The following is a 24,541-nucleotide window of genomic DNA, read 5'->3' on the forward strand; positions in this document are numbered from 1 at the left end:
TCTGTATCCCCATCCAGCCCGACTACCCGCACGGTAGCACAGTGGTTAGCACTGTTGTTTCACAGCGCCAGGGTCCCAGGTTCGATTCCCGGCTTGGGTCACTGTCTGTGTGGAGTCTGCACGATCCCCCCCCGTGTCTGCGTGGGTTTCCTCCGGGTGCTCCGGTTTCCTCCCACAAGTCCTGAAAGACGTGCTTGTTAGGAGAATTGGACATTCTGAATTCTCCCTCTGTGTACCCGAACAGGCGCCGGAATGTGGAGACTAGGGGCTTTTCACAGTAACTTCATTGCAGTGTCAGTAAGCCTACTTGTGCCAATAAAGATTATTATTATTATACTCTTTGGGATCTCACCGATCTTCAAGGAAATCTTGCCTTTCGCGCATCTCAAATTCTCCTCCAATTGTGCTCACGCTTTCAGATGCCGGAAGTGCAAGATCCGAAATTCACTCCCTAAACTTTCGCGCCTCGCTCTCTCTCTCTCCACTTTTAAGATGCTCCTTAAAACTAGCCCCACCCTACGGCGCCAAGGTCACAGTTGGATTGGCCACACCAAATTGCCGCTTAATTGGAAAAAAATAATTGGGTACTCTAAATTTAATTTTTAAAAACTGGCCCCACCTGCACTGATATCTCCCCCTGCGGTTCATCAGCAAATTTTATTTGTTAACAACCATGAAGCTCCTTTGGACATTTCACCGTATCAAAGCTGCTGTATAAATACACGGAGAGGAGTTATAAAAATTTAGATCATATTTTCCAATTAAGGGGCAATTTAGCGTGGCCAATCCGCCCATCCTGCACATCTTTGGGTTGTGGGGGTGAAACCCACGCAGACACGGGGAGAATGTGCAAACTCCACACGGACAGTGACCCAGGGCCGGGATCGAACCTGGGACCTCGGCGCCGTGTGGCAGCAATGCTAACCGCTGCGCCGCCGTGCCGCCCAACGCTGGGAGGATTTTAGTGGCCGGGTTTATGCTGGGTGTGTTTGGGGCTAAAAAATCACCCCGTGAATCTCCAACAGGCATGATAAGCGGAACGGCCTCTTTCTCTGCTCGATCACTCAATGACCATCAGGCGAACGCGGTCCAGCGATCTCTCAATCATCCAGCTCCGAGTCAGGAAGATTGGCCTCAGGATACTGAAACGCCGACCTCCGACCCTGTCCACACAAGTTGACTTCCCGCATTTACAGAGTTCAAAACTCAACAAAACTGTAGGTTGCGGGGGGGAAGTTCGATGAGAAGCGGAACATTTAAAGGTGGTAGGAGGATAATCATTGCTTCACAGTCTCGCTTGGGAAACAGGACGATTTACATTTATGTGGCACCCATCCTGATGTTGCACAGTGCTTTCCAGCGTGTAGTCACTGTGGGACAGTTGGCAGCCACATTGCCCACAGACAGCTCCCACAACACACAACGTTGTACTTTTCCTATTCGTTCATGGGATGGAAGTGTTGCTGGCAACGTCAGCGATTGTGAAAAGCAAATTACTACGGCTGCTGGAATCTGAAACAAAAACAGAAAATGCTGGACAATCTCAACACGCCCGACAGATCTATGGAGAGAGAAGGGAGCTAAAGTTTCGAGGCTGGAAGACTCTTTGCCAAAGCAATCGTTGCCCATCTCCATTGGCCTTACAGAGAGTGGCAGCGAGTCACTTCCCTGAACTGCTCAATACTCTCAGGTGAAGGTTACTCAGGTGTTGACTCAGGGAGATGGACTCCCCGTGCATAACCATCAGATATACCGGCAGTATTAGGTCATTTGAGCCATTCAATTTGCTTCACCATTTGATCATGGCTGATCTCATCCAGGCTTTAACCACCGTCCTGCCCGTTCTCCAGAACCCTTCAACCCATGACCAATGAAAAATCTGTCTAACTCCTCCATAAATTTACTCACTGTCCCAGCATCCACCGCACTCCGATGGCGAATTCCACAGATTCATAACCCTGTGGGAGGAGTGGTTTCAGTTTTGAAATAGTCGCGTGGACCTTTTCCATCTGCCTGAGAGACAGCAACTCCCTCACTGCGGCACACCCTCACCCTCAGCACCTCCCTCACCGCGGCACCGCACCTCCCTCACTCCGGCACCGCACCTCCCTCACCCTCAGCACCTCCCTCACTGCGGCACACCCTCACCCTCAGCACCTCCCTCACTGCGGCACACCCTCACCCTCAGCACCTCCCTCACCGCGGCACCGCACCTCCCTCACCGCGGCACTGCACCTCCCTCACCGCGGCACTGCACCTCCCTCACCGCGGCACCTCCCTCACCGCGGCACCGCACCTCCCTCACCGCAGCACCTCCCTCACCGCGGCACCGCACCTCCCCCACCGCGGCACAGCACCTCCCTCACCCTCAGCACCTCCCTCACCGCGGCACACCCTCACCCTCAGCACCTCCCTCACCGCGGCACCGCACCTCCCTCACCGCGGCACCGCACCTCCCTCACCCTCAGCACCTCCCTCACCGCGGCACCGCACCTCCCTCACCCTCAGCACCTCCCTCACCGCGGCACCGCACCTCCCTCACCGCGGCACCGCACCTCCCTCACCCTCAGCACCTCCCTCACCGCGGCACCGCACCTCCCTCACCGCGGCACCGCACCCTCCCTCACCGCGGCACCGCACCTCCCTCACCCTCAGCACCTCCCTCACCGCGGCACCGCACCTCCCTCACCGCGGCACTGCACCTCCCTCACCCTCAGCACCTCCCTCACCGCGGCACCGCACCTCCCTCACCGCGGCACCCGCACCTCCCTCACCCTCAGCACCTCCCTCACCGCAGCACCGCACCTCCCTCACCCTCAGCACCTCCCTCACCGCGGCACCGCACCTCCCTCACTGCGGCACTGCACCTCCCTCACCGCGGCACCGCACCTCCCTCACCGCGGCACCGCACCTCCCTCACCGCGGCACTGCACCTCCCTCACCCTCAGCACCTCCCTCACCGCGGCACCGCACCTCCCTCACTGCGGCACTGCACCTCCCTCACCGCGGCACCGCACCTCCCTCACCGCGGCACCGCACCTCCCTCACCGCGGCACCGCACCTCCCTCACCGCGGCACTGCACCTCCCTCACCGCGGCACCGCACCTCCCTCACCGCGGCACCGCACCTCCCTCACCGCGGCACTGCACCTCCCTCACCGCGGCACCGCACCTCCCTCACCGCGGCACCGCACCTCCCTCACCCTCAGCACCTCCCTCACTGCGGCACCGCACCTCCCTCACCGCGGCACTGCACCTCCCTCACCCTCAGCACCTCCCTCACTGCGGCACCGCACCTCCCTCACTGCGGCACCGCACCTCCCTCACTGCGGCACCGCACCTCCCTCACCCTCAGCACCTCCCTCACTGCGGCACCGCACCTCCCTCACCGCGGCACCGCACCTCCCTCACCGCGGCACACCCTCACCCTCAGCACCTCCCTCACCCTCAGCACCTCCCTCACCGCGGCACCGCACCTCCCTCACCGCGGCACTGCACCTCCCTCACCGCGGCACCGCACCTCCCTCACCCTCAGCACCTCCCTCACCCTCAGCACCTCCCTCACTGCAGCACCGCACCTCCCTCACCGCGGCACACCCTCACCCTCAGCACCTCCCTCACTGCGGCACCGCACCTCCCTCACCGCGGCACTGCACCTCCCTCACCGCGGCACCGCACCTCCCTCACTGCGGCACAACCTCACCCTCAGCACCTCCCTCACCGCGGCACCGCACCTCCCTCACCGCGGCACACCCTCACCCTCAGCACCTCCCTCACTGCGGCACCGCACCTCCCTCACTGCGGCACACCCTCACCCTCAGCACCTCCCTCACCGCGGCACCGCACCTCCCTCACCGCGGCACCGCACCTCCCTCACCGCGGCACCGCACCTCCCTCACTACGGCACATCCTCACCCTCAGCACCTCCCTCACTGCGGCACACCCTCACCCTCAGCACCTCCCTCACCGCGGCACTGCACCTCCCTCACCGCGGCACACCCTCACCCTCAGCACCTCCCTCACCGCGGCACCGCACCTCCCTCACTGCGGCACCGCACCTCCCTCACCGCGGCACAACCTCACCCTCAGCACCTCCCTCACTGCGGCACTGCACCTCCCTCACCCTCAGCACCTCCCTCACCGCGGCACCGCACCTCCCTCACCGCGGCACTGCACCTCCCTCACCGCGGCACCGCACCTCCCTCACCCTCAGCACCTCCCTCACCCTCAGCACCTCCCTCACCGCGGCACCGCACCTCCCTCACCCTCAGCACCTCCCTCACCGCGGCACCGCACCTCCCTCACTGCGGCACAACCTCACCCTCAGCACCTCCCTCACCGCGGCACCGCACCTCCCTCACCGCGGCACACCCTCACCCTCAGCACCTCCCTCACTGCGGCACCGCACCTCCCTCACTGCGGCACACCCTCACCCTCAGCACCTCCCTCACCGCGGCACCGCACCTCCCTCACCCTCAGCACCTCCCTCACTGCGGCACCGCACCTCCCTCACCCTCAGCACCTCCCTCACCGCGGCACTGCACCTCCCTCACCCTCAGCACCTCCCTCACTGCGGCACCGCACCTCCCTCACTGCGGCACTGCACCTCCCTCACCGCGGCACCGCACCTCCCTCACCCTCAGCACCTCCCTCACCGCGGCACCGCACCTCCCTCACCGCGGCACCGCACCTCCCTCACTGCGGCACAACCTCACCCTCAGCACCTCCCTCACTGCGGCACCGCACCTCCCTCACCGCGGCACCGCACCTCCCTCACCCTCAGCACCTCCCTCACCGCGGCACCGCACCTCCCTCACCGCGGCACCGCACCTCCCTCACTGCGGCACAACCTCACCCTCAGCACCTCCCTCACTGCGGCACCGCACCTCCCTCACCGCGGCACCGCACCTCCCTCACCCTCAGCACCTCCCTCACCGCGGCACCGCACCTCCCTCACCGCGGCACCGCACCTCCCTCACCGCGGCACCGCACCTCCCTCACTACGGCACATCCTCACCCTCAGCACCTCCCTCACTGCGGCACACCCTCACCCTCAGCACCTCCCTCACCGCGGCACTGCACCTCCCTCACCGCGGCACACCCTCACCCTCAGCACCTCCCTCACCGCGGCACCGCACCTCCCTCACTGCGGCACCGCACCTCCCTCACCGCGGCACAACCTCACCCTCTGCACCTCCCTCACTGCGGCACTGCACCTCCCTCACCCTCAGCACCTCCCTCACCGCGGCACTGCACCTCCCTCACCCTCAGCACCTCCCTCACCCTCAGCACCTCCCTCACCGCGGCACCGCACCTCCCTCACTGCGGCACTGCACCTCCCTCACCCTCAGCACCTCCCTCACCGCGGCACCGCATCTCCCTCACCGCAGCACCGCACCTCCCTCACTGCGGCACTGCACCTCCCTCACCGCGGCACTGCACCTCCCTCACTGCGGCACCGCACCTCCCTCACCGCGGCACCGCACCTCCCTCACCGCGGCACCGCACCTCCCTCACCCTCAGCACCTCCCTCACCGCGGCACCGCACCTCCCTCACCGCGGCACCGCACCTCCCTCACTGCGGCACCGCACCTCCCTCACCGCGGCACCGCACCTCCCTCACCGCGGCACCGCACCTCCCTCACTGCGGCACCGCACCTCCCTCACCGCGGCACTGCACCTCCCTCACCGCGGCACCGCACCTCCCTCACCGCGGCACCGCACCTCCCTCACCGCGGCACCGCACCTCCCTCACCGCGGCACCGCACCTCCCTCACCCTCAGCACCTCCCTCACTGCGGCACCGCACCTCCCTCACCGCGGCACCTCCCTCACTGCGGCACCGCACCTCCCTCACCGCGGCACCGCACCTCCCTCACCGCGGCACCGCACCTCCCTCACCGCGGCACCGCACCTCCCTCACTGCGGCACCGCACCTCCCTCACTACGGCACCGCACCTCCCTCACTGCGGCACCGCACCTCCCTCACCCTCAGCACCTCCCTCACCGCGGCACCACACCTCCCTCACCGCGGCACACCCTCACCCTCAGCACCTCCCTCACCGCGGCACCGCACCTCCCTCACTGCGGCACCGCACCTCCCTCACCCTCAGCACCTCCCTCACCGCGGCACCGCACCTCCCTCACCGCGGCACCGCACCTCCCTCACCCGCGGCACCGCACCTCCCTCACCCTCAGCACCTCCCTCACTGCGGCACCGCACCTCCCTCACCGCGGCACCGCACCTCCCTCACCGCGGCACTGCACCTCCCTCACCCTCAGCACCTCCCTCACCGCGGCACCACACCTCCCTCACCGCGGCACACCCTCACCCTCAGCACCTCCCTCACCGCGGCACCGCACCTCCCTCACTGCGGCACCGCACCTCCCTCACCCTCAGCACCTCCCTCACTGCGGCACCGCACCTCCCTCACCGCGGCACCGCACCTCCCTCACCCTCAGCACCTCCCTCACTGCGGCACCGCACCTCCCTCACTGCGGCACCGCACCTCCCTCACCCGCGGCACCGCACCTCCCTCACCCTCAGCACCTCCCTCACTGCGGCACCGCACCTCCCTCACCGCGGCACCGCACCTCCCTCACCGCGGCACTGCACCTCCCTCACCCTCAGCACCTCCCTCACTGCGGCACCGCACCTCCCTCACCCTCAGCACCTCCCTCACTGCGGCACCGCACCTCCCTCACTGCGGCACCGCACCTCCCTCACCCTCAGCACCTCCCTCACTGCGGCACCGCACCTCCCTCACCCTCAGCACCTCCCTCACCACGGCACCGCACCTCCCTCACCGCGGCACCGCACCTCCCTCACCGCGGCACACCCTCACCCTCAGCACCTCCCTCACCCTCAGCACCTCCCTCACCGCGGCACCGCACCTCCCTCACCGCGGCACCGCACCTCCCTCACCGCGGCACCGCACCTCCCTCACCGCGGCACCGCACCTCCCTCACCCTCAGCACCTCCCTCACTGCGGCACCGCACCTCCCTCACCCTCAGCACCTCCCTCACCGCGGCACCGCACCTCCCTCACCCTCAGCACCTCCCTCACTGCAGCACCGCACCTCCCTCACCGCGGCACACCCTCACCCTCAGCACCTCCCTCACCGCGGCACCGCACCTCCCTCACCCTCAGCACCTCCCTCACCGCGGCACTGCACCTCCCTCACCACGGCACCGCACCTCCCTCACCGCGGCACCACACCTCCCTCACCCTCAGCACCTCCCTCACTGCGGCACCGCACCTCCCTCACCCTCAGCACCTCCCTCACCGCGGCACCGCACCTCCCTCACCCTCAGCACCTCCCTCACCGCGGCACCGCACCTCCCTCACCGCGGCACTGCACCTCCCTCACCGCGGCACCGCACCTCCCTCACCGCGGCACCGCACCTCCCTCACCCTCAGCACCTCCCTCACCGCGGCACCGCACCTCCCTCACCGCGGCACTGCACCTCCCTCACCGCGGCACCGCACCTCCCTCACTGCGGCACAACCTCACCCTCAGCACCTCCCTCACCGCGGCACCGCACCTCCCTCACCGCGGCACACCCTCACCCTCAGCACCTCCCTCACTGCGGCACCGCACCTCCCTCACTGCGGCACACCCTCACCCTCAGCACCTCCCTCACCGCGGCACCGCACCTCCCTCACCGCGGCACCGCACCTCCCTCACCGCGGCACCGCACCTCCCTCACTACGGCACATCCTCACCCTCAGCACCTCCCTCACTGCGGCACACCCTCACCCTCAGCACCTCCCTCACCGCGGCACTGCACCTCCCTCACCGCGGCACACCCTCACCCTCAGCACCTCCCTCACCGCGGCACCGCACCTCCCTCACTGCGGCACCGCACCTCCCTCACCGCGGCACAACCTCACCCTCAGCACCTCCCTCACTGCGGCACTGCACCTCCCTCACCCTCAGCACCTCCCTCACCGCGGCACCGCACCTCCCTCACCGCGGCACTGCACCTCCCTCACCGCGGCACCGCACCTCCCTCACCCTCAGCACCTCCCTCACCCTCAGCACCTCCCTCACCGCGGCACCGCACCTCCCTCACCCTCAGCACCTCCCTCACCGCGGCACCGCACCTCCCTCACTGCGGCACAACCTCACCCTCAGCACCTCCCTCACCGCGGCACCGCACCTCCCTCACTGCAGCACCTCCCTCACCGCGGCACACCCTCACCCTCAGCACCTCCCTCACTGCGGCACCGCACCTCCCTCACTGCGGCACACCCTCACCCTCAGCACCTCCCTCACCGCGGCACCGCACCTCCCTCACCGCGGCACCGCACCTCCCTCACCCTCAGCACCTCCCTCACTGCGGCACCGCACCTCCCTCACCCTCAGCACCTCCCTCACCGCGGCACTGCACCTCCCTCACTGCGGCACCGCACCTCCCTCACCCTCAGCACCTCCCTCACTGCGGCACCGCACCTCCCTCACTGCGGCACTGCACCTCCCTCACCGCGGCACCGCACCTCCCTCACCCTCAGCACCTCCCTCACCGCGGCACCGCACCTCCCTCACCGCGGCACTGCACCTCCCTCACCGCGGCACCGCACCTCCCTCACTGCGGCACAACCTCACCCTCAGCACCTCCCTCACCGCGGCACCGCACCTCCCTCACTGCGGCACAACCTCACCCTCAGCACCTCCCTCACTGCGGCACCGCACCTCCCTCACTGCGGCACCGCACCTCCCTCACCGCGGCACCGCACCTCCCTCACCCTCAGCACCTCCCTCACCGCGGCACCGCACCTCCCTCACCGCGGCACCGCACCTCCCTCACCGCGGCACCGCACCTCCCTCACTACGGCACATCCTCACCCTCAGCACCTCCCTCACTGCGGCACACCCTCACCCTCAGCACCTCCCTCACCGCGGCACTGCACCTCCCTCACCGCGGCACACCCTCACCCTCAGCACCTCCCTCACCGCGGCACTGCACCTCCCTCACTGCGGCACCGCACCTCCCTCACCGCGGCACCGCACCTCCCTCACCCTCAGCACCTCCCTCACCCTCTGCACCTCCCTCACTGCGGCACTGCACCTCCCTCACCCTCAGCACCTCCCTCACCGCGGCACCGCACCTCCCTCACTGCGGCACTGCACCTCCCTCACCCTCAGCACCTCCCTCACCGCGGCACCGCACCTCCCTCACTGCGGCACCGCACCTCCCTCACCCTCAGCACCTCCCTCACCGCAGCACCGCACCTCCCTCACTGCGGCACTGCACCTCCCTCACCGCGGCACTGCACCTCCCTCACTGCGGCACCGCACCTCCCTCACCGCGGCACCGCACCTCCCTCACCGCGGCACCGCACCTCCCTCACCGCGGCACCGCACCTCCCTCACCGCGGCACCGCACCTCCCTCACCGCGGCACCGCACCTCCCTCACCGCGGCACCGCACCTCCCTCACCGCGGCACCGCACCTCCCTCACCGCGGCACCGCACCTCCCTCACTGCGGCACCGCACCTCCCTCACCGCGGCACCGCACCTCCCTCACCGCGGCACCGCACCTCCCTCACCGCGGCACCGCACCTCCCTCACCGCGGCACTGCACCTCCCTCACCGCGGCACCGCACCTCCCTCACCGCGGCACCGCACCTCCCTCACCGCGGCACCGCACCTCCCTCACCGCGGCACCGCACCTCCCTCACTCCGGCACCGCACCTCCCTCACCCTCAGCACCTCCCTCACCGCGGCACCGCACCTCCCTCACTGCGGCACCGCACCTCCCTCACCCTCAGCACCTCCCTCACCGCGGCACTGCACCTCCCTCACCGCGGCACCGCACCTCCCTCACCCTCAGCACCTCCCTCACTGCGGCACCGCACCTCCCTCACCGCGGCACCTCCCTCACCGCGGCACCGCACCTCCCTCACTGCGGCACCGCACCTCCCTCACCGCGGCACCGCACCTCCCTCACCGCGGCACCGCACCTCCCTCACCGCGGCACCGCACCTCCCTCACTGCGGCACCGCACCTCCCTCACTACGGCACCGCACCTCCCTCACTGCGGCACCGCACCTCCCTCACCCTCAGCACCTCCCTCACCGCGGCACCACACCTCCCTCACCGCGGCACACCCTCACCCTCAGCACCTCCCTCACCGCGGCACCGCACCTCCCTCACTGCGGCACCGCACCTCCCTCACCCTCAGCACCTCCCTCACCGCGGCACCGCACCTCCCTCACTGCGGCACCGCACCTCCCTCACCGCGGCACCGCACCTCCCTCACCGCGGCACCGCACCTCCCTCACCGCGGCACCGCACCTCCCTCACTGCGGCACCGCACCTCCCTCACTGCGGCACCGCACCTCCCTCACCCTCAGCACCTCCCTCACCCTCAGCACCTCCCTCACCGCGGCACCGCACCTCCCTCACCCTCAGCACCTCCCTCACCGCGGCACCGCACCTCCCTCACCGTGGCACACCCTCACCCTCAGCACCTCCCTCACCGCGGCACCGCACCTCCCTCACCGCGGCACACCCTCACCCTCAGCACCTCCCTCACTGCGGCACTGCACCTCCCTCACCCTCAGCACCTCCCTCACCGCGGCACCGCACCTCCCTCACCGCGGCACCGTACCTCCCTCACCGCGGCACCGCACCTCCCTCACCGCGGCACACCCTCACCGCGGCACAACCTCACCCTCAGCACCTCCCTCACCGCGGCACCGCACCTCCCTCACCCTCAGCACCTCCCTCACCGCGGCACCGCACCTCCCTCACCGCGGCACAACCTCACCCTCAGCACCTCCCTCACTGCAGCACATCCTCGCTGCTGCACAGGGAGCATCAGTCTGAATCATAGCCTCCGTAGAATTGAATTTAAACCCACAACTTTCTCAATCAGAGACAAGCTCTGTTGCTTCACAGCACCACGGTCCCAGGTTCGATTCCCGGTTTGGGTCACTGTCTGTGCGGAGTCTGCATGTTCTCCGCGTGTCTACCTGGGTTTCCACCGGGTGCTCCGGTTTCCTCCCACAAGTCCAGAAAGATACACTGTTAGGTAATTTGGACATTCTGAATTCTCCCTCAGTGTACCCGAACAGGCGACGAGGGGCTTTTCACAGTAACCTCATTGCAGTGTTAATGTAAGCCTACTTGTGACACTAATAAAGATTATTATTAAGAAAGCCATGCATTGAGCTCCAGGAGCTTTCCCTTTACATTGCAGAATACTGGATCGCTCAGCTGAGCCAAACTGTAACAAGGAAGAGTCTCCAAGTCTAATTTGATTTTGTGACGATCGCACACAGATAGGAATCAAGTTCAGACATTTAAGGATGTCAGTTCCACATCGATAGTCTAAACAACACATTAGCTCAGAGGAGCAAACCCACGTCCATTGCCTCAACTCGGCTTCACTCCAACTTAGTGTTTACGCTTCCGAAAGAAAACATCACCAAATAAAATGCAGCATCTTAGTCTGAACCAGACACATCCATCAATTACACGGCAGACAGTTCCCACTTCAGCGGCTGAACATGTAAATTCCGAGGCCGATTTGCACGGTCAGTCACCCTGGCGATTTCTTCATTCCCAACACAGCCATGTTGTGAAGTGGGTCAACTCAACCACCAGCACACAGAACGTTCACCACTGATCGATTAAGGGGGGCTCGGTAGCCCAGTGGTTAGCACTGTTGCTTCACAGCTCCAGGGTCCCAGGTTCGATTCCCGGCGTGTCTGTGGGGAGTCTGCACGTTCTCTCCGTGTCTGCGTGGGTTTCCTCCGGGTGCTCCGGTTTCCTCCCACAAGTCCGGAAGATGTGCAGGTTAGGTGGCTTGGCCATGCTAAATTGCCCTTAGTGACCAAAAGGATAGGTGGGGTTACTGGGATACGGGAATAGGGTGGAGGTGTGGGCATATGTAGGGTGCTCTTTCCAAGAGCAGGTGCAGACTCGATGGGCCGAATGGCCTCCTTCTGAACTGCAAGTTACACGATCTATGATCAAACACATTGTATTCATGCAGAGCAGGTACAGAGAGAGAATGTGAGTGGCCAATAACTGAGCAAGGCGCAGAACACAAAATGAGGGGTCCAAGGCACGAGGGAGGGAGGGGTGGGGTGGGAAAGAAGGTTCATTGAAGAAAGAAAACTTGCATTTCTATAGCACCAGTCACAAACTCAGGATCCTGAAATGCTTTATAATAATAATCTTTATCAGTGTCACAAGTAGGCTTACATCAACACTGCAATGAAGATACTGCGTAAAAACAACCATTGAAGATCTCAGAATTCTTTGGAAGGTCCTGAGGTTGTGACGGGAGCTACAAAAATGCTTCTTTTTTTAAAAACCAGCAATAGTTTAAAATAGTAGGGAAAAAATTGTCAATATTTCAGTGGAACCTTTCACAACTACCAGGCATCACAAAGTGAGTTACAGCCATTAAATGCTTTTTCAAGTTTAATTACTAGGAATTATATAAGGAACATGTCAACCAACAGCACTCAGCAAGTTCCCATAAACCACACTCCGATAATCAGCAGATAAGCTGTTTTATTGACAGTACTGACCCTCTGACAGTGCAGCACTCCCTCAGTACTGACCCTCTGACAGTGCGGCACTCCCTCAGTACTGACCCTCTGACAGTGCAGCACTCCCTCAGTACTGACAGTGCGGCACTCCCTCAGTACTGACCCTCTGACAGTGCAGCACTCCCTCAGTACTGACCCTCTAACAGTGCAGCACTCACTCAGTACTGACCCTCTGACAGTGCAGCACTCCCTCAACACTGATCCTCTGACAGTGCAGCACTCCCTCAGTACTGACCCTCTGACAGTGCGGCACTCACTCAGTACTGACCATCTGACAGTGCGGCACTCCCTCAGTTCTGACCCTTTGACAGTGCAGCACTACCTCAGTACTGACCCTCTGACAGTGCAGCCTCAGTACTGACCCTCTGACAGTGCAGCCTCAGTGCTGACCCTCTGACAGTGCGGCACTCCCTCAGTACTGACCCTCTGACAGTGCAGCACTCCCTCAGTACTGACCCTCTGACTGTGCAACACTCCCTCAGTACTGACCCTCTAACAGTGCAGCACCCCCTCAGTACTGAGCCTCTGAAGGTGCAGCACTCCCTCAGTACTGAGCCTCTGACAGTGCAGCACCCCCTCAGTACTGACCCTCTGACAGTGCGGCACTCCCTCAGTACTGACCCTCTCACAGTGCAGCACTCCCTCAGTACTGACCCTCTGACAGTGCAGCACTCCCTCAGTACTGACCCTCTGACAGTGCAGCACTCCCTCAGTACTGACCCTCTAACAGTGCGGCACTCCCTCAGTACTGACCCTCTGACAGTGCGGCACTCCCTCAGTACTGACCCTCTGACAGTGCAGCACTCCCTCAGTACTGACCCTCTGACAGTGCAGCACTCCCTCAACACTGACCCACTGACAGTGCAGCACTCCCTCAGTACTGGCCCTCTGACAGTGCAGCGCTCCCTCAGTACTGACCCTCTGACAGTGCGGCACTCCCTCAGTACTGACCCTCTGACAGTGCAGCACTCCCTCAGTACTGACCCTCTGACAGTGCGGCATTCCCTCAGTACCGATGCTCTGACAGTGCAGCCTCAGTACTGACCCCCTGACAGTGCAGCTCTCCCTCAGTACTGACCCTCTGACAGTGCAGCACTCCCTCAGTACTGACCCTCTGACAGTGCGGCACTCCCTCAGTACTGACCCTCTGACAGTGCGGCACTCCCTCAGTACTGACCCTCTGACAGTGCAGCGCTCCCTCAGTACTGACCCTCTGACAGTGCGGCACTCCCTCAGCACTGACCCTCTGACAGTGCAGCACTCCCTCAGTACTGACCCTCCGACAGTGCAGCCTCAGTACTGACCCTCTGACAGTGCAGCACTCCCTCAGTACTGACCCTCTGACAGTGCAGCGCTCCCTCAGTACTGACCCCCTGACAGTGCAGCCTCAGTACTGACCCTCTGACAGTGCGGCGCTCCCTCAGTACTGACCCTCTGACAGTGCGGCACTCCCTCAGTACTGACCTTCTGACAGTGCAGCACTCCCTCAGTACTGACCCTCTGACAGTGCGGCACTCCCTCAGTACTGACCCTCTGACAGTGCAGCACTCCCTCAGTACTGACCCTCTGACAGTGCGGCACTCCCTCAGTACTGACCCTCTGACAGTGCAGCGCTCCCTCAGTACTGACCCTCTGACAGTGCGGTGCTCCCTCAATACTGACCCTCTGACAGTGCAGCACTCCCTCAGTACTGACCCTCTGACAGTGCGGCACTCCCTCAGTACTGACCCTCTGACAGTGCGGCACTCCCTCAGTACTGACCCTCTGACAGTGCGGCACTCCCTCAGTACTGACCCTCTGACAGTGCAGCACTCCCTCAGTACTGACCCTCTGACAGTGCAGCAGTCCCTCAGTACTGACCCTCTGACAGTGCGGCACTCCCTCAGTACTGATCCTCTGACAGTGCGGCACTCCCTCAGTACTGACCCTCTGACAGTGCAGCACCACCTTAGTACTCAACTCGTGCTGTATTCTTCATGAACCTCACAAAAGTTACTTAAAGGAATGGAAGTGGATACACAATGACATGACAAACATTCAAGGAGCGCATTAATGGGGGAACTGCAATGATTCCTGTTCAGCAAAAAGTAAAATGAGAAAGGTGGTCAATTCATTGCTTGCAAGGGAAAGTACAGATAGTATTCGAACCAAAGAAGAAGCATACAGATTGGCCAAGAAAAACAACAGGTCTGAGGATTGGGCGCAGTTTGGAATTCAGCAAAGAAGGAGCAAGGGACTGACTAAGAAGGGGAAAATAGACTACGAGAGTAGGCTTGCAGGGAACATATCAACTGATTGTAAAAGTTTCTATAGGTATGTGAAGAGGAAAAGATTGATGAAAACAAATGTAGGTCCTTTAGAAAGAAACAGTGGAATGTATAATAGGGGACAAAGAAATGGCTGAGCAACTAAACACATACTTGGGGTGACACGTGGCGCAGTGGTTAGCACTGGGACTGCGGTGCTGAGGACCCGGGTTCAAATCCCCACCCTGGGCCTCAGTCCGTGTGGAGTTTGCACATTCTCCCCGTATCTGGGTGGGTTTGATCCCCACAACCCAAAGATGTGCAGGCTAGGTGGATTGGCCACGCTAAATTGCCCCTTAATTGGGAAAAAAAATAATTGGGTGCTCTTAAAAAAAAATTTTAATAGTTCATAAATGAGGACACAAATCAAGGGAATGCAGGGTTTAGTGAGAGGGAGGGGCTGAAGGAGATTAATATTAGCAGAGAAATGGTTTTGCGAAAATTGATGGGATTCAAGGCTGATAAATCCCCAGGGCTTGATAATCTCCATCCTAGCGTACTTAAGGAAGTGACTATAGAAACAGTGGATGGCCATATTCCAGGATTCTATAGACTCTGGAACAGTTCCTGCAGTTTGGAAGGTAGCTAATGTATCTCCGCTATTTAAAAAGGGAAATAGAGTGACCAGACGTCAGTTTTGGGGAAAATTCTAGAATCTATTATCAAAGATTTTATAGCTGAGTACTTAGAAAACAGTGGCAGGATTGGACAGACAGAGTAGGAATTAATGAGTCTTTTTCAAATTGGCAGGCAGCGACTAGCACCTTACCGCCAGGACCCCAGCTATTCACTATATATATTCATAATTTAGATGAAGGAACAAAATGTAATATCTCCAAATTTGCAGATGACACCAAGTTGGGTGGGAGGGTGAGCTGTGGGGAGGATGCAGAGATCCTTCAGTGTGATTTGGACAAGTTGTGAGTGGGCAAATGAAAGGCAGACGCAGTCTAATTTGGAGAAATGTTTGGTAGCAAAAATGAGAAGGCAGATTGTTATCTGAATGGCCATAAATTAGGAGAGGGGAATGTGCAATGAGACCTGGGTGTCCTCTTACACCAGTCGCTGATGGTAAACATGCCGGTGAAGCAGACGGTAAAGCAGGGAAATGGCATGTTGGCCTTCATTGCGAGAGGATTAGAGTATAGGAGCAGGAATGTGTTGCTGCAATTATACAGGGCCTTGGTGAGACCACACCTGGAATATTGTGCGCAGTTTTGGTCTCCTGATCTGAGGAAGGATGTTCTTGCCCTCGAGGGAGTGAAGCAAAGATTTACCAGACTGATTCCTGGGATGGCGGGATTGATGTCTGAGGAGAGAGTGAGTCGGTTAGGATTGTATTCACTGGAGTTCAGGAAAATGAGGGGGGAATCTCACAGAAACCTATAAAATTCGAATAGGATACAGGGTAGATGCAGGAAGGATGTTCTCAATGGTGGGTGTGTCCAGAACCAGGGGTCCACAGTCTGAGGATCCAGACTAGACCATTTAGGACAGAGATGATGACCCTGTGGAATTTGCTACACAGGAAGTAGTTGATCCAAATATTGCATGTTTCCAAGAAGCAGTTAGATATAGCGCTTAGGGCAAAGTGGATTGTTATAACCTTCCAGGATCCTATTGGCTGGGAGCAATTGCTTACCACATGTTCCTTGGGGAATATGAACTCGACAATGAAGGGGGGAAGGGGCAATCGTTAGCAGTGCAGCTGTATGAATAGAGCTGGCCAGTGTGGTACTGGCTAGAGAGGGAACGGCTGGCCATGTGTACATATTGTTTAAATAAAGTTATTTTCTGTTTGACTACAAGCCATGCTTTATTCTTGGTTGGATTGGATTTGTTTATTGTCACGTGTACCGAGGCACAGTGAAAAGTATTTTTCTGTGAGCAGCTCAACAGATCATGAAGTAAGGGCAGCACGGTGGCCTAGTGGTTAGCACAACCGCCTCACGGCGCTGAGGTCCCAGGTTCGATCCCGGCTCTGGGTCACTGTCCGTGTGGAGTTTGCACGTTCTCCCCGTGTCTGCGTGGGTTTCGCCCCCACAACCCAAAGATGTGCAGAGTAGGTGGATTGGTCACACTAAATTGCCCCTTAATTGGAAAAAATAATTGGCTAATCTAAAATTTAAAAAAAAGAAACAAAAAAAAAACAGATCATGAAGTACATGGGAAGGAAAGGGAAGAAAAGGAAAGACATAATAGGGCAACACAAGGTATACAATGTAACTACATAAGCACCGGCATCGGATGAAGCATACAGGGTGTAGTGTTAATGAGGTAATCCATAAGAAGGTCATTTAGGAGTCTGGTAACACCAAGGAAGAAGCTGTTTTGATGTCTCTCACAAAGGGGATCAAAGGATATGAGGGGAAAGCGGGATTAGGCTGTTGTCGGATGGTCAGCCGTGATCACAATGAATGGTGGAACAGGTTCGAAGGGCCGAATGACCTCCTCCTGCTCCAATTTTCTCTGATGTGGAGATGCCTGTGTTGGACTGGGGCGAGCACAGTAAGAAGTCTTACAACACCAGGTCAAAGTCCTACAGGTTTGTTTCAAACACGAGCTTTCGGAGCACTGCTCCTTCCTCCCATACCTCTTCATTCGCCTGAGGAAGGAGCAGTGCTCCGAAAGCTCGTGTTTGAAACAAACCTGTAGGACTTTAACCTGGTGTAAGACTTCTTACTGTCCTATTTTCTATGTTGATGTTGCTATGACCTGGTGTCAATCCCCTGGCTTTAAACCACGTGGCTGTGGTAGCCCCGCCCCCTAATGTACATACCTGAAAGCTATTGGTTCAGGGCAAGGAAAGATACATTTAAATTTACATATTCTGCCGTGATAGGTCAGGCTATATTCTAAAACACGCCCCCTCCATTGTGACGAGTCCGGGATATTCCGCGCGGTCCTAGCGCTTGCCATCTCGAACTAATTGTAATAAATGTCTGTGGGTGAGTTCGGGGAGTCTGGATCTCGGAGTTTTAAAATGCAATAGAAATAACAACCTTTCCAACCAAATAATATTCCCAAAGTTTTTTTTCAACAGAATATTATTTTTCCCGTTTCACGTCAACTTTTAATATTTGATGGATGGTTGAAAACTTGGAAGCAACTCTTTTTAATCTGAGAAACGACAAGAATATTTGAGTTGTCAGTCAGGAGTGATCCATTGGGAGGGAGAAAAACTCCTGTTTCATGTTGAACCAACCCTGCAGAAAAAACAGTCCATAAACTCCTTCCCCATATTATCCTAGAGAGAGAGAGAGAGAACCCCTTGATCTTCCGGGGGTCTGGGACAGAGCCTGGGAAAGAACATTTCATGTGAAACATCTCCCTGAACCCACGCGAAGTAAATCTCTTCCTCCTGCTGCTGATCGTCCAGGAAGGGGGGGTAAAATTCAGCCCACTCACTGCTGCAAGTTTAACAAGTGACGGTATCAATAATAAAGTTTATTATTCTTAACAATGGCTGTAACAAAAAGAAATGTCTCAATGAATTGCAACAAGTTTATTGGGTGAACCAGGATTGTAACAAACCACCCACTTTGTTGCAAAGCTCACAATTCATTCCCCCCACAGTGATGGGAATAAGTTTAACAAGTTGCCCACTGACAAGTTTAACTATTTAACAAGTGACCCAGGATTGTAACAAACCACCCACTGATTGCAAAGCTTACAATTCATTCCCCCCACAGTGATGGGAATAAGTTTAACTAGTTATCCACTAAGTTTAACTATTTAACAAGTGGCACAGGATTGTGGCAAATGGCTGATCGGTTCTAAAGTTTACAATTCATCCAGGGATTGTAACAAGTGAGGTAGGATTCTAACAATCTGCCGGTGAAGGGTTCTAGCTCAGAGTGGACCCAGCCTGGGTCATGGCACTCACCCAGATGCAGAGTTAGGTTGACAGAGTTGGGGAACTGGATTCCCTGCAGCATGGACGGGCTCTGCCACCAGCTCGGCTCCTCCTCACTGTGGAAGTCGTTCAGGGAGCTGGCATTGTGGCTCCGCTGGGCATCGTGGGCATCGCACACATGGCAGGACTGGGTGACTCCGGTCACCCCGGTTTGCAAGCAGAACTCCTCGGGGAGAGGGGAACCGCACACATGGCTGGCCAGCACCGTCCGGCCGAAAGCAGCGTTGCAGAATTCAGGCATGCACCTCTGTGCCCTCCCTGACTCCTGCTCGTAACAGGAATCCATCCCAGCCAGAGCATGACAGAGGTGCAGACAGAGTGCAGTGAGGAGAGACAGTAGCTGAGCCATCACAATCCCTCACCCTGCTCCCTCTGTCCCTCTCTTCCACAAAGCACTGCGGACCCTCAACATCAAATCAGCTTTAGCCCATGACGACAGGAACCTTTTTTTGGGGGGGAAACTTCTGTTTGTCATATTCCTGGGATCTGCCCTCTGGTGGATCTCTGCAAGATTTGCATTTATAGAAAAACAGCAAATTACTGCAGATGCTGGAATCTAAAACAGTTATATAGATAGATTCCTTCCCGACCTCCCAAAGCGCTTTACTGCCCTTTGAAGTACCTTTTGAAGTGGTCACGGTTATAATGTAGGAATTATAGCAGCCAATGTAGGCACAGCAAGCTCCCACAAACAGCAATGTTATACTAGCCGGATGACCTGGGGATTTTTTTTTTGCAATGTTTAAAAAAAAATTAATTTAGAGTACTCAATTATTTTTTTTTCCAATTTAGGGGTAATTTAGCGTGGCCAATCCACCTAACCTGCACATCTTTGGGTTCTGGGGGTGAGACCCACGCAGACACGGGGAGAATGTGCAAACTCCATACGACCGCAGTGACCCAGAGCCGGGATCGAACTCAGGTCCTTGGCGCCATGAGACAGCAGTGCTAACCACTGCGCCACTGTGCTGTCCTTTTTTTGCTGTGTTTTTTGCTCTTTTTTTGAAATTTAGAGTACCCAATTCATTTTTCCAATTAAGGGGCAATTTAGCGTGGCCAATCCACCTAGCCTGCACATCTTTGGGTTGTGGGAGCGAAACCCACGCAGACACGGGGAGAATGTGCAAACTCCACACGGACAGTGACCCAGAGCTGGGATCGAACCTGGGACCTCAGCGCCGTGAGGCAGCAGTGCTACCCACTGTGCCACTGTGCTGCCCTCTTTTTTTGCAGTGTTGACTAAGATATAAATGTTGGTCAATGCACCAGGGAGAAGTCCCCCGCTCTTCTGCAGAATAGTAGCATCCACCCAAGTGGACAGATGGGGCATCAGTTTAAAGCAGGGTTTCTCAAACTGTGGGCTGTGGACCCAGTGGGGTTGCGACCTGCAGTAGAGCATCGACTGTCCTGGAGTTTGGACTGATTCCTGACAGCTGCTTGTCTTCTTTAAATGTTTTTTTCTTGGGTGGGCAAGGTCCAATGTATTGCTCCCGTGTTTTTGCTTTCAGACAGTGCTGACCTTTATTCTGCTATTCACACGTACTCCGGGCCAAAGCATTAGTCTTTAATATTATCATTACCATTTCCTTTCTCTTCTGTTCCATGACATCTTTTATCACTCCATTTCCCCCATCCTTTAACCTATCCATGGCCTTTCATTTTACCCCACCTGTCCCCATCCCTTTTTAACAGCATAAAACCCATCACGCCCCCATCTCTCTCCAGTTCTGAAGAAGTCGTATCGGATCAAACGTTAACTCCGCAGGTGCTGCCAGACTTGCTGGATTTTCCGGCAGTTTTCAGTTTCTATTTCAGATTTCCAGCATCCATGAACGACATGGTGACGCAGTGGTTAGCTCTGCCGCCTCACGGCGCTGAGGACCCGGGTTCGATCCCGGCCCAGGGTCACAGTCTCATGTGGAGTTTGCACACTGTCCCCGTGTCTGCGTGGGTCTCACCCCACAGGCCAAAGATGTGCAGGTTAGGTGAATTGGCTGCGCTAAATTGCCCTTTAATTGGAAAAAGACAATTGGGTACTCTACATTTATATTGAAAAAGATTTCTAGCATCCGCAGTATATTTTATTTTAGCGCTAACTTTCTACGTTCGTAGTAAATGCACTCAAGTCCCTGTGAACAGTAATTTTTAAAAAATAAATTTAGAGTACCCAATAATTTTTTCCAATTAAGGGGCAATTTAGCGTGGCATATCCACCTATCCTGCACATCTTTTGGGTTGTGGGGGTGAAACCCACGCAGTCACGGGGAGAATGTGCAAACTCCACACAGACAGTGACCCAGAGCCGGGATTCGAACCCGGGTCCTCAGCGCCGTAGGCAACAATGCTAACCACTGTGCCACCGTGCTGCCCCGTGAACAGTAATATTTACAGGTTTTGCACCTTTTAAAAGTTTAAACATTGGGGTGTATATAATCAGAACCAGCTGCCTATCAATTTCAATATTTATTTTTCTATCTAAATCCTTAGCCCAGATCATTGCTGAAGTGGAGCACCTCGCAATGTGTCAACCTATTCGAAATTTCCTGGGCACTTGCAGTGTGAGCTGATAATGGGGCAATGAGAACGCCAAGAGTCCTGGGAAAACCACAGTGAGCAAAAAAAGTCTGTTTCCTTCTCCAATGATTGAGAAATAAACAAGGTGAAGTCGAGGCAACACAGGTACAGAAATGCAGATAAATAGAGGGGCAGAAAGATTGGATTACATGGGAGAAAAGGGGAAAAAAAGGAAAATTAAGAAACCAATGTAAAATTTGACATTTTTTAAACATGAAACTAGGAGCAGGCCATTCAGCCCTTCAAACCTAACCAACATTCAATATGATCATGACTGATCCTCGATCTCAGTACGACATTCCCGCTTTCTCCTCACGCCCCTTGGTGCCATTAAAATCTAAAAAAAAGTTTATTTATTATATAATTAACTAAACCAACAGGAATGACACTCAACGGTATAATTTGTTCGCTTTCGGGGTCGGAGAGATTGATTGGTGTTGCATTAATAATTATCGCTTCATTGACAGAGTACTTACGCTGTTAATTAACTCAAAGTTAGTCAGCCCTAACTTTCTGCTGGGTGTAATGATAATTAATATGCAAATGCCGTGAGTTCTGTAAAATACTGGAGATTGAGGGTTAGATGTTGTTTGTGTGAAAGCAATTGATGGAATGTTGTAAATTGATCAGGAAGTTCTGGAGATTCACCACCCACTATGTATTTCTTATCATCCCCTGCGTATACTGGCTGACTTGTGTATTAATAACACTGTGTGTGACATTAACACACCGGTACTTTTCCAGCAAGGTTTGGGAACTTGGTAATTTGGTGCAGTGAGGTAATCAGGAAAGGGAGAGAATCAGAGAGCATCTGAGAACCTGGGAAGGTAAGTGATTTTTATTTATTTTTATTACCTTTTCAAATTGTGTGGGGGGGGGGGGGGGGGGGGGGACTGAAGTGACATCACAGTAAAGCTCACTGGTTGGCTGGTTGGGAAACTACACTAAATTTAAAAATTAAGCATTGTTAAACTAATTAACATAATTACTTATTACTTAATTATAAGTTAGAGGGGTATCTAAGCCAGAGATTGGAGAGTACTGTATTTAGCTTTCACATTTTCATAGAATTTACAGTGCAGAAGGAGGCCATTCGGCCCATCGAGTCTGCACTGGCTCTTGGAAAGAGCACCCTACCCAAGGTCAACACCTCCACCCTATCCCCATAACCCAGTAACCCCACCCAACACTAAGGGCAATTTTGGACGCTAAGGGCAATTTATCATGGCCAATCCACCTAACCTGCACATCTTTGGACTGTGGGAGGAAACCGGAGCACCCGGAGGAAACCCACGCACACACTGGGAGGATGTGCAGACTCCGCACAGACAGTGTCCCAAGCCGGAATCGAACCCGGGACCCTGGAGCTGTGAAGCTGCTATCCACAATGCTACCATGCTGCCCCTAATAGTAGAAATCTAGTGCTTGGAAACATAGAGTTACCAGCAACTTTTTTTTAACTTTTAAATTCAATTTACTAATTAATTGACACAATGTCAATTAGAGGGGTGCAGTGCTCTGACTGTGAGATGTGGTAGGTCCAGGAGGCTTCCAGCTTCCCGGGTGGCTTCATCTGCAGAAAGTGCACCCAACTGCGGCTCCTCACAGACCGCATGGTTCGGCTGGAGCAGCAGTTGGATGCACTTAGCAGCATGCAGGTGGCGGAAAGCGTCACAGATAGCAGTTATGTAAATGTGGTCACACCCAAGGTGCAGGCAGAGAAATGGGTGACCACCAGAAAGGGCGGGCAGTCAGTGCAGGAATCCCCTCTCGAACAGGTATATCCCTTTGGATACTGTCGGGGGGGAATAGCCTATCTGGGAAAACAGCAGCAGCCAGAGCAGTGGCACCACAGCTGGCTCTGATGTTCAGGGAGGGTCAAAGCGCAGAAGAGAAATAGTCATAGGGGACTCCATAGTCAGGACGTGAAAGAGACTCCAGGATGGTATGTTGCCTCCCTGGTGCCAGGGTCCAGGATGTCTCAGAACGGGTAGCGGGCATCCTGAAGGGGGAGGGCAAACAGGCAGAGGTTGTGGTGCATATTGGTACTAATGACATAGGCAGGAAGGGGGATGAGGTCCTGCAGCAGGAGTTCAGGGAGCTAGGCAGAAAGTTAAAAGACAGGACCTCTAGGGTTGTAATCTCGGGATTACTCACTGTGCCACATGCCAATGAGGCTAGAAATAGGAAGATAGAGCAGGTAAACATGTGGTTAAACAGCTGGTGTAGGAGGGAGGGTTTCCGTTATCTGGACCACTGGGAGCTCTTCCGGGGCAGGTGTGACCTGTATAAAAAGGACGGGTTGCATCTAAACTGGAGAGGCATAAATATCCTGGCCGCGAGGTTTGCTAGTGTCACACGGGAGGGTTTAAACTAGTATGGCAGGGGGATAGGTCAGAAGGTGAAAGCATTGAGGGAGAACTAGGGAATAGGGCCAGTATGGCTCTGAGGCAGAGCAGACAGGGAGATGTTGCTGAACACAGCGGGTCTGGTGGCCTGAAGTGCATATATTTTAATGCAAGAAGCATTACGGGTAAGGCAGATGAACGTAGAGCTTGGATTAGTACTTGGAACTATGATGTTGTTGCCATTACAGAGACCTGGTTGAGGGAAGGACAGGATTGGCAGCTAAACGTTCCAGGATTTAGATGTTTCAGGTGGGATAGAGGAGGATGTAAAAGGGGTGGCGGAGTTGCGCTACTGGTTAGGGAGAATATCACAGCTGTACTGCAGGAGGACATCTCAGAGGGCAGTGAGGCTTTATGGGTAGAGATCAGGAATAAGAAGGGTGCAGTCACTATGTTGGGGGTTTACTATAGGCCTCCCAACAGCCAGCGGGAGATAGAGGAGCAGATAGGTAGACAGATTTTGGAAAAGAGTAAAAACAACAGGGTTGTTGTGATGGGAGACTTCAACTTCCCCAATATTGACTGGGACTCACTTAGTGCGAGGGATTGTCCAACTAGGGAAGGGGCTGTACTGGACCTGGTATTGGGGAATGAGCCCGGCCAGGTGGTAGAAGTTTCAGTAGGGGAGCATTTCGGGAACAGTGACCACAATTCAGTAAGTTTTAAAGTGCTGGTGGACAAGGATAAGAGTGGCCCTAGGGTGAATGTGCTAAATTGGGGGAAGGCTAATTATAACAATATTAGGCGGGAACTGAAGAACATAGATT

At 56.7% G+C, this 24,541-nt stretch overlaps 1 protein-coding gene across 1 annotated transcript in view; it reads right to left on the reverse strand.

Annotated features, from left to right (window-relative positions):
* LOC119955530 (laminin subunit gamma-3-like) overlaps window positions 1–19,244 on the reverse strand; it is a 123,578-nt gene extending 104,334 nt beyond the window's left edge. Inside the window, exon 1 of the mRNA XM_038781803.1 lies at window positions 18,763–19,244. Coding sequence (XP_038637731.1) covers window positions 18,763–19,141 — 379 coding nt within the window. The 5' untranslated portion in view covers window positions 19,142–19,244. The remainder of the gene's footprint in view (window positions 1–18,762) is intronic.
* Window positions 19,245–24,541: the final 5,297 nt, after the last annotated feature.

Source organism: Scyliorhinus canicula, chromosome 21 (assembly GCF_902713615.1).
Source record: "Scyliorhinus canicula chromosome 21, sScyCan1.1, whole genome shotgun sequence".
Taxonomy (NCBI): Eukaryota; Metazoa; Chordata; class Chondrichthyes; order Carcharhiniformes; family Scyliorhinidae; genus Scyliorhinus; species Scyliorhinus canicula.